The 15,497-nt window shown below is 42.0% G+C and overlaps 1 protein-coding gene across 15 annotated transcripts in view; it reads left to right on the forward strand.

Moving 5' to 3' along the window:
• Nucleotides 1–2,176: 2,176 nt before the first annotated feature.
• Nucleotides 2,177–15,497, forward strand: part of RBFOX1 (RNA binding fox-1 homolog 1) — an 853,949-nt gene continuing 840,628 nt past the window's right edge. For all 15 annotated transcript variants that reach the window (XM_068420323.1, XM_068420322.1, XM_068420328.1 and 12 more), the window contains exon 1: nucleotides 2,177–2,302. In XM_068420323.1, the coding sequence (XP_068276424.1) occupies nucleotides 2,300–2,302 (3 nt within the window). In that variant the 5' untranslated portion in view covers nucleotides 2,177–2,299. The remainder of the gene's footprint in view (nucleotides 2,303–15,497) is intronic.

The following is a 15,497-nucleotide window of genomic DNA, read 5'->3' on the forward strand; positions in this document are numbered from 1 at the left end:
AAGTAGTCAGTAATATTTAATCAGAATGTTGAAAATTCTTTTCTTATAAATACACAAATTAAGAAAGAGCTGAAGAAATTTTGCCAGCACTGTGTTTAATTTATACTCACTAAACTTCTGCTGGTATCACTTTCTCATAGACAAATTAGTAAATAGGGGTTTAGATACTGCAAAGAATAACCAAAGTTACCCACTGTAAAAAAATTTTGTAGTACTTTAAAGAACTTCAGCATAATATTTTGACCTCCATTTTACATTTGTTGGGCACATAAGCCTCCCATACCCTTTTTTTGTTTTGATGTTAGGATTGGAAGGCTGAAATAACAAATACAGGAAACCCACGGGGTGGACTTACAGATCCATCCCGGGGGTCTTTAAATGAAACTAATTGGGATCGGCCTACCAGGGTCGCAGAGCAGGACACGCATTTTGAGAGAATCTGTTGTAATAACTCAATAATTTAAATTTCGATTCTGAAAATGAATGTGTGACTAACTTTATACATCTCAGTGATCTGACATAAACACGCTGGAGCGAAAGGTTTCCAGCCATTAGTTTAGCACTGCTTCATGTTTGATGAGGAATAACAGTTTCTGAACTTACTGTTTGAAACAACCCAGCTCCATAAACTGATGTGATTTGGTAAAGGCACATCCAGGAGCAGCTCCACCGAGTTCTGTGTTTAGGGGATTCAGGATCACCCCCTGGGCCTTGAAACAGCAAAAGAAATAGGCCATGCCCCAAAGCTGTCAGTAGAGGCATTGGGGCATATAGATATGGGCTTTTGAGATGCTTCCCTACCTGATATATGTGCGATCTACAGTTGAACTTAAGAATATTGTGGTTATATTTATTTTCTGCACAGATGAAAATTTATTCATGTAAAATTTTTTTAAGGAATCATACACTTATGATTTAAAGCTTGCTTCCTTCTTATGGCACGTATTGTTACTGGGTTTCGTTTTCTCTCTGTACACTTAAAACAACTCCCTGCTCCTAAACCATAGGGGGTAGCGCATCTATCTTATCCTCAGACTACCCACAAGTGATTGATATAAGCTTACACGTTGAATTAAATCTCAGTGGCATTAATTTATTGTAACTGAAGGTTGAGCAGCGCAAAAATGTTTGATCATTACAGAATTAATACCTAATGTATTGAAAAGGACAAGGCAGTGTTCTGACAGGTCTTGATGTTTATTTTTTTTTCTTCCAAACTTTCTCGTGAAGAGCTGCTGTCAGCCTGATTTAACAGTAATTCATGCGTGTAGGGATGCTGCGATGGCTCCTCATTAGCTGAGCATTAGAATTCTTGTAAGAGTTGGTTTCCTTTGGGCAGGAGGAAGGGGAGGAAGCAGGCAGAGATGTCAGAGCATCGCCAAGGGCATCGTTTTAATCAGCAGTTTCCCAGGTGCCGCTTTGTGTGCGTGTGTTCGCGTGCCTCCCGCCCCCCCAGGGACAGCCCCGGCCCCGTCCTGCCGGGGCAGCGCGCGGCTCTCGGGACAGCCCCCGGGGGCACCGCTCCGCCGAGGACAAAAAGTTGTGACCGCGCGGCCGCTGAATCGGGGCGGTTCCGCCCCGGCGGAGCGCCCGACCGCGGGCCCCCCCGCCGCCCCCCGGGCGCCCTCGGTGCGCGGCGGCGGGGGGGGGGCCCGCGGGGTGGCCGGGCGCCGCCGCGCGGCCGCCAATCCCGGGCGTGCGCGTGCTTCCCGCCCGCCGGGGGGACCCGCGCCCCCGCCCGCCGCCAGCGGGGGCTCCGCGCCGCCGCCGCCCCGCTGCATTTCGCCGCCCGCCTCCGCCGCCGCTCCCGGCGGGCTGGGTGCTGCCGCCGCCTCCCTCGGCGCAACGGCCCCCCGCCGCTCTCCCCCCCAGCCCAGCCCGCCCCGCCGGGCTTGAAGGTCACCTCCGCCCGCCCGCCCGCGCCGGAGCCACTTTCCGCGCCGGCTGGAGAGCGGCAGCGCCTCCGCCCCGGGAAGGTCCCTGTCCGGCCGGTGCGGAGCGGGAAGCCGCCCGCTCGCCCCCTCCACCCCCGCTCCGCCGCGGCGGGGACGGCCCCCGGGCTCTCGCCGCTGCCCGCGGAGGTCGCGGGCGGGCCGGGCACCCCGCTGCCGGTTCGCGGCGAGCCCGGGGGGAGCCGGGCGGCGGCGGGGGCGCGGCATGCGGCGGTGAGGGCGGCGGCGCTGCCCGCGGGGAAGGGGCTGCGGCGGCGGGGAGCCGCGTCCCGCTGCCGCTCGCCTGGCGGGGCTGCTCGCTCCGGACGGGAGAAGCGCCGCGACCCTTCGCCCCCGCTCGGCTCTTTATGGTGAGTTTCGGCCGGGGGGTGTTGGGGCGCAGCGGGGCCGCTCGGCGCGGGGCATCCCGGCAGGTGCGCGGTAGCGGGGGCCGCGGCCGGCCCCGCTCTGCCCTGCCCGGCCTCCCCCCGCCAAGGAGGCGCTGCCCCTGTCACCGGTCGCCACGGCCCGAAAGTTTCCGGGGCGGCCTGGGCGGAGGGTTGCGCGTCCGCGGAGCGTCCGCGGGTGGGGGGGCTCTCGGGGACCAGGGGCTGCGGTGAGAGCCGGGGTGAGGAGGCGCGGCGCCGGTGAAGGGGCCGGAGCCCGTCTGCGTGCGGCGGTGCCCCAAGCGCGCACCGCGGGGAGCCGAGCGGCACCGCACCGGCTTAGGTTCCTCCTGTTAAACGTCGTGGAAGGTGCCACAGGGCAAAGGCTGGCGCGGGAGGTGGCTCACAAAAAATAAGGAAGAACAAGAAAAATGGCCAGTCGGGTTTCAGATGAGTTACAGATTAAAAGAGTGCAGGTATTTAGCTGCTGTGAGACTACTTGCCTGTAAGTCATCAATATTTACTTATTTTGTAGGCGATTCATCATCCCATTTTCTCCTATACTTTCTGTCAGGAAAAAAGAGTATCAGTCTTGCCTATGTATGTGTTCAGCACAGGTGAAGCAACACTATATACATTTCAAATGTATAGGAGGCTCCAGGTGCCTATACATTGAAGAACTGCCGCTCTTCAGCAGGTGGATGGTTTTGCAGTGGGACAGTGGCACGCGGTCTACGTTTCCAAAATTTGTAATGTGGCTGTTGGAGATTGTGCTGCCAACTTAACGTGGTTCACGCAGATGGTGAAGCGAATGTGGTCTGAAGTTTGACTCTGGAGTGATTCACATGAGCGAAGTGTGAAAGATCTTGTCCAAATCAGCAGCTTTTGTTTATCTGCTCTCTGAATTGCAAATGTGGCATAGCATGTTAGATCTTAAGTAGTTTAGTGATGACTGTTTTTTCACTTTAAATAAAATTCAGCTTATTGAAGGTGAATTGGATCATAAAATACAACAGACACTGGAGATGGTGTCCCAGGAATGTCAAGTCCCTTGCTCACTTCTCACTCTGGACTTGATGATACTTAAGAGAGGAAAGATATTGTATGTTTTGTTTGTTGTTTCGAAGCATGAAAACAACTGTATGTATGGGCTGTAAAAGTAGAAGCAGGGTTTTGTCACTCTGTGGTAGAGAGGGATTGATGATCGTGGATGCATTACAATCTAAAATGAAGTTAGTCCTTATAATCAAATGATTTTAGAGACCAAATAGTTACAGCTGCTTGACGAAATATATATTGGGAGGAGTGGGGGGGGGGGGGTGTGTGTGAATTTTCAATGTGTATCTTAATAGATCATTTAGTTTTTAGGAAAGTATTTGGTATCACATGCTCCAGTTATCAGGAATACAGTAGCAATTTAGAATAGGTCAAACTAGGTTATTTTAAATTTATTTTCTTTTACTGGAATGATTTTGAGTTACTGAGTTTTTGGGAAACTATTTTTATGTAGCTTTTCTGATTATAGTCCAGATCTGCTGTCTATCTTTTGTAGGCTTTAAAGGCTTGGCTACCCAAGTTTCATTTACAATTTATTCTTCTGGTAAATACATTAGACAAAGGACTTGGCATTTCCTTAAATGAAGTCTGTGTTTTACAGCGTCAAGACTGTATTTCTTTCTTTTATTAGTACTTAACTGAGTGTCAGTAACATAGCTGACAAACCTAATGAATAAAATTCACAGTATGTTGATGATTTTTATGGTTCTTGTAATTGAAGTACTTGGTGTCCTTGCCGTGATGAGGATGCTTTTCTGGCTTTCATGAAAGGGTATCCTTAAATGACAGAAATACTGTCAGGAGTCAAGTGTCAAGGAAGAGGGCAGGATTGTTAATTCTTGGATGCATGATGTGATACATTTCCAGTATAGAATATGAGTACACATGTAGATTGCAAGGTCCAGTTCCCAGCATTGTGAATTATTGTAGTGATGCCTGCGTACTCCAGGCATATGTAATCCCAGACTGACATGCGCTGCTGACTTGCTGCAAAGGAGGGAGAATGTTATGTCCTTAGGCCATGGCTGCCAGTGCTGGTGGGTTTTGAAGTCTCTCCTTACTTCCCAAGCTGCAGTCCTACGCAAGGCCCTTTGAAGTTAAACGTGGAATAGCAAGGCCAAAGGGGACTGAGCCACTCGTGTAGTCAGTCTTTCTGCCCAGGGCAGGATCAGCTCGTACCTGTGTCATCTCTGATGGATATTCGTTTGTGTGCTTTTTCTATTCCCCTTCTTCTCTTTTCTTCCTGCTTTCACTATTTTTTCCTTAAACTCATTTTTTTTTCCTCGTAGTATATGCTCTTACTTAATTATTTTCTAGAGAATCTTGTCTCATTCCCTCCAAACTGCCTCTCCCTCTGGTATGCCCAGTCAGTCTCTCTTCCAGTATTTTTTATTGCTTTCTGGGGTACCTGCTGCTTCTCTGCCAGCCCTATATCTATGTTGGCTTTTCCAGGTTTTTGCCTAGTTTTTAAGAGGGATTTAATGGAAATAGTATCCTTGGTCTCACTTTGCGCAGACAGGTAAGCTTTGTTTAAGACCAAAAGAGCTGTTCAGTATTCACTTGCGCTGGGAGAAGTTGAGCTAGTTGGAAATACAGGACAGAAGAGGCCAATGGCTGAGTTAAATGATTCACCATCACTAATTTATCATGCTGGAGCTTTGAAATGGCATTATCTGATTCTTAAATCTAATCAGAAGTGTTATATACTGTAAAGATAGAATTCTTGGGCTAGCCACAAGAAGAAATATTATTTACAGTTGTGAAAGGCATGGCTCTGTTAAGCATACAGTTGTGTGAAAGGTGTATTGGTCTGAAAAAGATGAATCTTCCAAAATTAAGGTTGATATATAATACTTCAGCTTGAGAGAAACAGAGCAGCTGAAGAATGTTTTCCTTTTAACTGTGTTTATTTTCTGTATCTGTCAGAACTCACTCTACTGATTTCTTGGGTCTTGACTCCATCCCCTTTCATGTGGGAGACTGGGGATGCAGTTGTCTCATGCACCTTCGTAAAAGTAGCGTGTGAATAAAACTGAAGAGTTAGGAAACAAGTGAACGGACAGGGCTTAAACCAGTAGCAAATAGAATATTAGGTGGCCTGACTGCTTATGGTCTTGATTGTGAAATCATTTAAATCTGCGGCAGAACTTCTGTTGACTTCATTGTGCAGAATTCGAGCTGTAATATTTCTTGAGAGCAGAAAGCTCCTACCTGGGAGGACCTTTTCCCAAGTCATTAGTGAGAAGTCTTTGTTTTCTATTGTTGCTCTTTGTTTTTAATTCTTTGCTTAGTTGCACCTTTTAATGAGTAGTTTAATTCTTTTAATTAAATAATTGAATTCTTCAGTGCCCATAATTATTTTGCAGTGCAAATCCCCCTTCTTAAAAGTATAATGCCATCTCTGAAACTTTACGTTGTATATTCTTGAATATATCATTAGTAGATACTGTTTTTTATCACTTTTTCTGAATCTATGCTTTTATGATTAAACAGGAAACTATTTTTGAAGTTCTCTATCAGTATTTATTACACTTTCCATTAATAACTGTATTATTTTGCTAAAATCTAATATGCCAAAAATTACAACTAACTGCAAATAAGATAATTTTATCTGTGCCCTTTAAGTTAATGCCCTGAAAAATGAATGTAAACTGAAAGGAAATCTTACCTGACATGGGAAAACACTTTTGGGACGCTGGGATTTACAGTGTTGTATAACAGCAGTCCTGAAGCACGTGTAACATTCTGAAGAGAGCAAAGAAGCGGTCGTGTGTGATTCACAGCATGGATTACAATTAGGTATTGAGCAACATTAAATGCCAAAAAAAATGCTTGTCATACTTTGAAATACTAATTTTTGCCAAGTGGGTGTACTTTAGTGTTTCTGTTATTCTGCTCCAGATTTTGTACGTTGCAGAGAACCTGTCCAAAAGTGAGAGTATTTATAAGTGGAATTTTTAATGAATATTCAGAAATTCAAGATAGTTTCTAAGGTGTATTATGAGGTATTAACTATTTGGCTCTTTTCAAGCAGAAAGAAACTGTTAGGTATTTTTCAAGTGTGTATCTTTCAGAAATTTAAAAGTTGTTTGAAGTGTTTGTAACGTAAGACAGGTACACGAATCTAAAGCACTGTGAAGAGTTTTCTCAAAGCCAGTTAAAAAACCCAGAACGTTTTGCAACTTTGGATGCAGTTCTAAAATCCGGTGTTTCCAAACAGCAAGATGTTACTGTAGCTAATAGCCTGAAAGGAACAAGGTAAATATACAATTTTGGATTGACAGACGCCTTAGTGCCTACCTGTGCAATTCAGTGCGCTGAAGTTAAGATAACTGCCTGGAGTGGGAAACACTGTGCCACAAACTGGGAATGTCTGTCGGCAGGAGACTGGCTGCAGGCAGGCAGGGAGATTTTGTAAAAATCACCGAGCGAACTCATACTCATTAAAATAATTGCCTCGCTGCTTCAGATGGAAAGGCGTGAGGGAATATTGTTACAGCAGGCTGAGCTGAAAGTCTTGGATTGTGTTAAAGGGCAAACATGCAAAACTAAATCACTTTTAAGACAAATGGCATGACGACGGCTGTAGGGCCAGGGGCAGCTGTTTGTGACCAGCGTTACAAACACTGTAAAAATATAGATTTTTCTCAGTTTGCAACACACTTGGTTTCACCCCTCCAGTGCACAACCCCTGACCAACAAAGTTCAGGGTACAAAAAGAAGAGATTATGATTCCAAAAAAAAGGAATTACAAGGAAACAGTCTTTAAGCTTCTCATCGTTAAACAAATGGTAGCGAGAGCTTGACTTAGTGAATCTCAGCTTTCTGATATGTTTTGTAGTTCGCTCATCTTAAGACTGTCACGGTGCTAGTTGTGATTCAAACTTTTCCGTTACTTTTGGGCATTTATTAATCACTTTTCCGTTGGATTTTTTAGAATCTAATAAAGTATGAATACATGCTGACTTATTTTTCTTGGTGAGGACACTCATAGGATCTTGCTTGACTGATTACTGGTTCCAAAGGTTTTCTAGGGATTTTATTGTCTCTGAATTCAGGCTCTGTATTAGATGTGAGCAAATACTGTATGATCAGAACAATAAGAAGCCAGCCTGACAATACAATTTTTTTTCCTGAGAAATTCAAGAAATGCAAGCTTCATCTATAAAATTTCAGCTCTGAATGCATACTGGTTTGAAGGTGTGAGTATGTGAAAATGTGGGTAGGTAATTTAGGAGAAGGTTTAAATGAGGAAGTGCTACTATTTCAGATCAAAGTATTGTAATAGTTAAAGCAATCATAGAGAAGATGGAAGAACACCTGTACACAGGTGGAAGAAGATCCAGTCGTATTGGACAGTTGTATTTGAGTTAAAAATAAGAGGACAAAAGTTTTGCTGTGTTGAAATCAACACCATAATCACATGAGATAAAGCAGTAGTAAGTTTATGTGTACTGCCCTGGGGCAAAGCCCAGTGCAGTTGCAGTTGGTGTCTGTGAACCTGGGTTGCTCCACAGTCTGTCTTTTGGGTGTTTTGTGGCTTTTGTATCTTTCAAATATCTGTAGCTTACATACGAGAAAACACGTGGAAAAAAGTTACAGATGTAACACTATTGCCTTACAAAAGCACAGTGAGCCTTTGAGAACCTCAAACAGATCCAGAGACCTGGCTTTCAAAATAAAATGTGTAATTGTCTTATCTTGCAAAAATTGTATCTTTTATATGTCTGTCCACTGTATAAAGACAGTTGTCTTTCACAAGAGTAGTTTGGCTGATGAAAAGGCTTTGCTCTTCCTCTGGATAGCGAGCTCATGAGTTTCTGCTTTTATCTTTTAAATTGTTGTTTTGTTAAATAGGTCTTAGATATCTGATTTTTTTTTTTCACTGTATGTTGTAGAGGATTGACATTTTATAGTTTGCGGAGAGAGAACCAGACAATGTTGAATGGTACTGATCCAGGAAAAAGGCTTCCTAGTCTCTGTCAGAGCCAATATTGAGATCTTTGCCTGGCAAAAGGATCCACTTATCTCACAGGGATTGGTTTTCCATATACTAGTGGTCCAGACATGCAGATTTCTTTATTAGCATCTAATTAAAAATATGGCATAATAATCACTGTAGGTATTGAAATAAATACTTAATGTAAAACTCTTAGCAATTTTTCCTAAATTAAGGATTACGCAATATTATGCAGATATTTTGTTGAGCAAATGAGTTTGATAGGAAATGAAGATCCTGTAAACAGTCCCTGTATGAAAGCACAGAATATAGTATTAAACACTGCTTTCAGAATAATCTTCCATCTTCACATTTATGTAATGCTGTAACACTGTGGCTTGGGAGGCAGCATAGTCTATGCGTTCCTTGACCACAGAGCTTACAGTCTTGCTTCTTTGGTGGGAAAAGAGATTGAAGCATCATTTTCAAGTCATGCTACTGGGTGGTTGTCTTTGATCAGTGTCACAGGAAGTAATTTGATGAAATATTACCTTCTGTCATGATGAAACTCTACAGTGAAGCTCTGGGATTTAATAAAAAAAAATCATCTCACTCCACTACAGACAGTCCACTGTGTATGTGAGTAGTTATTAAATGTCCTTTCCTCCAACACTGAGACGAGCTACCTAAAATGTCATCTACCACATGGTGATACCCATTTGAAATCTGCAACAATATAAATGCTAAGGAAGTCCCAGAGTGCAGTTCGAATTGAGCCACACAGAGTGACCCAGCAGGAAGATTGATGGATCTAGATATCCTCCTGATCTTTCCGTGGTATTAGACCCCCTTTTCCCACTCCTTAATTTAGGACACTCTCCGAATGGCTCCTTCACTTCAGGATGACCTCTTCTCTGCTGCCATTGTGATAATGTGCTACTCTGCAGCTGCCTCTGCGGGAGACGGATTGGGTTTCTCCTGGTCATGACAAGTGTTGAACTTTTGCCACATACCAAAATTGTCCATATTGCATGTTTTGCACACTTGCTTCATTGTGAACATCCTCAACTTAAAAACAGTGTTTCATTATGATTGTTTTCCCATCCCTGATACCTACCCCTGAGGTTTTGATTTGCATTTTTTTTTTGTTGTTTCTATTTTACAATGTTGCTTTCATTTTGATTCATACTGAATCTCTGGCTGTAACTGATGATTAAGGATCTTATGCCACTGCGGGAAAGCTCAATGATAAAGCCCAGTTGTCAGATGGGGCATTAGGGGCTTATCTAGTAGCCTAATGCACAGAGCACTTGGAGGTACAATATACAAATAGTTCCTTTTGCCTTGTACAAGCCTTATTTTAAAATTATATGTTCTTTGATACTGAAGTCATCTTTTACTCCTCCCACTGTACAGTGCCTTCAAATAGATCGGTTTTGGTACTGATATCTTTCATCCTCACTCTGGGAACTGTCATATCCAGTAAACCACCTGATTAATCAGTGCTTGTTGGAACATACTGGTTCAAATGGGCAGGCTGATGCAGTCAAGTCGTTTGGCCCCTTTAATCACTTTGAGCATAGTTTGGTTTTCAGCAGTTGCCATTGCACTGCAGCGAAGTATGAAATCAACTTTTGGCGATAACGCTTCTCACTGGTTTTTTGATGTGGTTAGCCTGAAGTTTTCCCACTTCCATTGTTTCATTCCTCATGGTTATATTCTTGCCTGTGAATCAACTCAAACTTCTGTTTCATTGTAGCCAGAGAATCACCTTTCCTGAGATACGTATGTTTGTTAGAACCTGGGTGGATTTTAAGAAGGATTTGAGTGTTGCTTGAAATTGCATTACATACAAACTTGTCCGTGTAGGAACCTAAATATTGTGTTATATTCTAAATATCAAGGTGCTTTTTCGATATATCCAAATGTGTATCACAATAAAGTTCTGGTACTGTGATATGCAGGATTGTAGGGGTCTCTTGGAGACAGCTGAAAAGGATGGTGAGGTCATGATACCATCTCTGAGTACTAGGTAAAAACCCTGCCTTTAATGAAGGGAAGTAATTTAAAACAATTTGAAACCACAATTAAAGTGATCAAATTTAGAAAGATACAGTTTCCTTATAAATTTTATACAAAGCATGTAACATAGCAATAATAAATGATACAGGACAAGATAATAAAAGCATACAATAAAATAAAACCAAACAGTTAAATAATTAGACATAAGTGAGTCATAAAAATCTCTTGTTATAATAAGAGGTGTCCATCTTTTTTGTTACAGGAGCCCATAGTATTGTTCCGGTTTCTTTAAAAATCAGATAATCTTTGCACTTTTAAGAGTTATATTCTTATGCTAAGAGCTGTCTTATTAAGTTCAATTATGCTGCTGCTGCGGAGGCATGTCAGTTTTGCTTACTACAATCAAAAGAAATGAAGGCTTTGCTGGGCAGTTAAGGGTTTTTCCCTTCTTCTAAAACCAGCACCGGTGTTGCACTACCTGTTTATTATGGTCTCCATTTGTATCTAGTAGAATTATTTCCACTTTCAAAAGAAAAAAATGAAAAAAAAAAATAATTTTGCAGACATCTCATGGTAGCTGTTGTAGTATGTGTGTTTCCTAATTGTGGCACTTTGCCAGTCCTGATTTTCCTATTTGTTCTTCTCTGTTGGTTCTGGAACTACTGAGGTAAAAGTAGCAATTAACAATTTTATTTTTGCTAGTATTGCAGTTCTGCTAAAACTGCTATTTAGCGAAGAGGTGGGGAAGGAAGATTTGCATGAGGCATTGTAATGACACCGAGGTGTGAAAGAGCTCTTGTTCTGAGAAGGCAAGGATTCGCAGAATCACAGAATCAATCAGGTTGGAAGAGACCTCTGGGATCGTGGAGTCCAACCTTTGACCTAACACCACCCTGTCAACTAGACCATGGCACTAAGTGCCATGCCCAGGCTTTTCTTAAACACCTCCAGGGATGGTGACTCCACCACGTCCCTGGATAGCCCATTCCAGTGCCTAATAACCCTTTCTGTGAAGAAATTTTTCCTAATGTCTAACCTGAACCTCCCCTGGCACAGTTTGAGGCTGTGTCCTTGTTTTTTTAGAGTTTATCATTACTTTTACAGTGGGGAATAAAAGATGAAAGATCACTGAACCAGTAGTTTGTCATACGTGGCAAAATCTTCCTTTTAGAAGGGACATCAGTGCATCGCTGATGAGTATAACTGGCCTATGTTAGTAACGTCACGTCTGTTATTGTAGTCGCACACACACACAAATACACGCACAAACAAACATGCACACACGGAGTACCGACATATATGGTACCGAATCTTTCGTGTCTCCTCCTCAAAATGTCTGATGTCTCTGACTTGTGTTTCTGCTGCCAGAAGCTGAAGTTGTCACTATGCTGCCTGGCAAACAGCCGGCAGCAGTGGTAGGAAGTCTGCATGGTTGTATTTCAGGCTTGTTCTAGATAATTTGGCTTTTGGAGGAAAGTTGCTGAGCACTCTTCTCTCCTTGGCTGCTCTTTCTGTAATTAGCAGTAGTAATGGTGGTGCAGGTAAAAGTCAAGTCTCCCAACAGTTAATGGTAATGCAGGTACCAGTGCCTTCACTCCAGTCAGCACTGTTATCTGGGCTTGGATAGCAAGTTTATTTTACAGTGGTGACTACAGAGTTAAACTTCTGGTGATCTTGTCAGGGTCTGTGTCGTGAACTGCTGTGCAGTTGGTGTCTGATTGGCATTGCCAATATATTTGGCATCATATATATGATGTCTGATATTTTGGTGTGTTGGGGTTTTTCACTGATGTGTTTGGGGTTTTTTTTGTGTTGTTGAATAAAATAACAATAACAGGGCATGAATAATTCTTAATGTCAGTATTGCTTTATAAACACATCTTAAAGCAGATGCAGTTCTTAATAAATGTGTCTGATATAATGTTTCTCTATGTTAAAGCTTTGCAGGCAGGCAGAATGAAGGAAAACTAGGAAGTATCCTGTGGTGTTAAAAGTAACAGACTGGTCTAATTTTTTTTTTTTTTTTTTTTTAATGTCTTAGACCTGATAATTTGTGCAATGACTGTGGTGGCAGCATGTGCTGGGTTGATTGGGGGAAAACAGTGATCCCATAGTCAAAGACTGGCTTTGGGGATCTCCAAAGGCTGTGCTTTTTCTCTCCCAGCTGAAAGGCTGGCTGTTGTCATCTGTGGATTTTAAGACTCTGGAATCACATATTAAAGAGTAGGAGGATTTTAGGGTAATACCATATTCTCCTTTCTTTTCTTCTCTTTTTTTTTTTTCTTTTTAATAATTTGCTCTGCTGATGTTTAATATATAAGAAGTTTAAATAATTTAATAAAACTGTCTCAAGTGAGGAAATTGAAAGGGAATTCCAAATGAATGTTAAAGCACAGGACTACTGGAGCTTGACACTTCAGTATGGGTGGCCCTTCCTGGCATGACGCTGAAACAGTAAGAAATACCTCACCTTAGGGCTGTGGGAGCATGCACACCTATGAAAGATGGACAGACTGGCACCAAGAGAAGCATGACTGATGTCACGAGAGTACCTGTGTGTGTGTGTATTCCGATAGTTGAGCATGTGATAGCGTCTGCTATGGAGTATGTGAGTAGTTGGGTTCTTGTGGAATTGCTTATGAATTACTTGCTCTTGTGCTGATGCTGTGTGTGGTGCATAAACACTTACGGCTCTACTGTTGGGCCTCTCTGTGTCAGTGGCAGTCAGCTCCCTTCCCTGGCAAGCTGTTGGGCAGCTGTCAGGGAGTGCTTGGGTTTACATTGCTGTGTATTGTTTTGCTTAAGAGGCTGGTGTATGTTGTCTTCTTCCTCTGAGTGGGAGGTTACCTGAACCATTGCTTCATGGCTGAGACATACACCTGTGAGCCAGACAAGCTGGTACTGCTTCTCCTTGTCAGCGCCACATATTTATCTAGTTTTCTAATGAGCTGTAAGATTTCTAGTTAGACATTTGCAAGGAAGAGAGCTGTGTATTTTTTCATGTCTAAAAACTACTGTCACTTTTTCTAGTATGTCTAGCCTAAGAAATACAGATGCTGGTTAGTGCATACAGTGAAAATACACACAGGTAATTTATTAGAGAGGTGAATTCCGTGTTTTCATTTATCCTTTCACATCTATGAAATGTATCTAGCTAATGAGCTGATAAAAGGAATTGACCTTGCAGCTGACAGTTGATTTGGAAATGCAAAAATATTAAGGAAGGCATTTATGATTTCCACTAAGCACAGCTTGGTAATTGTTCATATTTAATGATTTGTATCACTGTTTCTAATACTAAATCTATGCCTCAGTATCTGTGTGCAGCACATCTGAGTTGCTGACACTATGAACTATAATTTTGAATTCCTTCTATTTTGTGTTTAAATTATCAACCATAACTTTGTGTTATAGCACACACGAGGGAGGAAATGTTAAGCTATGATGCCAACAGGAAGCATTAAGTGAATATATCGCTTGCTTTTCAAATAATAAATCTAGAAGTGCATGAAGATTTACAGAATATTCCATATTCACAATGATGCCAAGTTAGAGCTGCTTTAGGGACTATATGCATTAACTGGAATTTCTGACTTTTGCATGCTGTCGTTCTGAAAGCTGTTCGGTCTTCTGGACTATATTCTGGTTATCAAAATACCTGTGTTGATTGCGTTGAATGGTAAGAGATAATGGATCTTCTCCAGCGTATTCAGCTACCACTTTCAGTATGCTAGATGATTAGTGTGCCGTCTTTACATGTATCCTTTTGCTGTGGTGCTAATGCAAATAAAATCTGTTCTTTTAATTTGCTAACCATTACTGTGAAACAATACATACCATTATGAGCCTTGCCTGAGTGACAGGTATAGTTACATCTTTGGATAGTAAATTGGAAATACGTGTCTTTTGTTGGCAAAGAAATTAGGGAAATAATTATTTGAATGTAAATTGTCTGCCCTATCACTGAGCATTTTTATACAAATTAGGCAAAAATAATTTCCTGTGATACTTTAGAAATCAAATATGGAAGAGAAGTATATTTGTGTAGACTGTTTAGCTACAGAATGCTACACATGCTTTAACATTTGGGAGTATAGAATACTATTTTAATTTGTCATTTTCAGATATGGACAATGTTAATTTGTTATGCAGCCCCATTAGATAAGAAAAAAATGTTGAGGGGATTAAAACCTCATCTTTAGAGCCGTGCGTCTGTAGAATGCCAGCAGATGTCAGTGTGTTCTTGTCATACAGCCCTTTTGTTTTTAAACAATAATTTTCCCTGAATTAAATAATATGGGAGGAAGTAGTAAGTGTTGCAACACTAGCTTAATGCAGGTCTGCTTAATTCAAATATTTTACTGAAAAGGGTTTTTTTCCTTTCTGTTTTCTAGACCTGGGCTGGCACAACATCCATGTACACACTAGCTTTCACTATATATAACTGCTCATCAGACTGCTTAAAGAACATAGTTTAAAATGTTTTGCTAAGTGGAGATGTAGTACCGATAGTATAGCACCTTAGCTTCTGATTGAACTCTTTTTTTTCCCTCTGTAGAACCTTTTTTGTATAGATTTTCTTCATACATTCTGAGGCATTTTGAAAATGCTGGCACACTTTCTGTTTGCATAGCCTAGTGAGTGTGTTTGAACTCTGATGTGTTTAATCAGATCTGTCTCTCTAATTTGGAGATTATTTTGTCACTGTTTATACATGGTAATTAAAAACAGATAAGCTGTTTCTTGTCTTCCTTGTATTTCAAAAATCAATACCATTGTGGCATTGTGGAGAAGCCTTTCCCTCATCTCAAAGTGCGAAATGATGCCATATAGTGGGAAAGGATATGGAATTCATAGTCTGAAGTACTCACCGTTTTAAGCTGACTTCAGTTTTTAAAACAGTGACTTAAACATCATGGGAAGTTGCCAGGTTGCACTTTTAGGGTGGTGGGCAGATGGTGCTTTTATAAGGTATGGGTGAACAGATGGAACCTGTAGCCCACGTGAAGGAAGTTTGCAGCCGACTGACAGGTAATCCAGGCTGAATCCTGCCCTCAGCTTGTGTCACACTGGTAGCACAAGGGAAGCAAACTTCCCTTGGAAGTTTGTGGTTTTGTTTTTCTCCCCGTGTTTGCAGTACTGTCTCTTTAAGGAGAGGTGTTC

This window comes from Nyctibius grandis, chromosome 30, assembly GCF_013368605.1.
Source record: "Nyctibius grandis isolate bNycGra1 chromosome 30, bNycGra1.pri, whole genome shotgun sequence".
Taxonomy (NCBI): domain Eukaryota; kingdom Metazoa; phylum Chordata; class Aves; order Nyctibiiformes; family Nyctibiidae; genus Nyctibius; species Nyctibius grandis.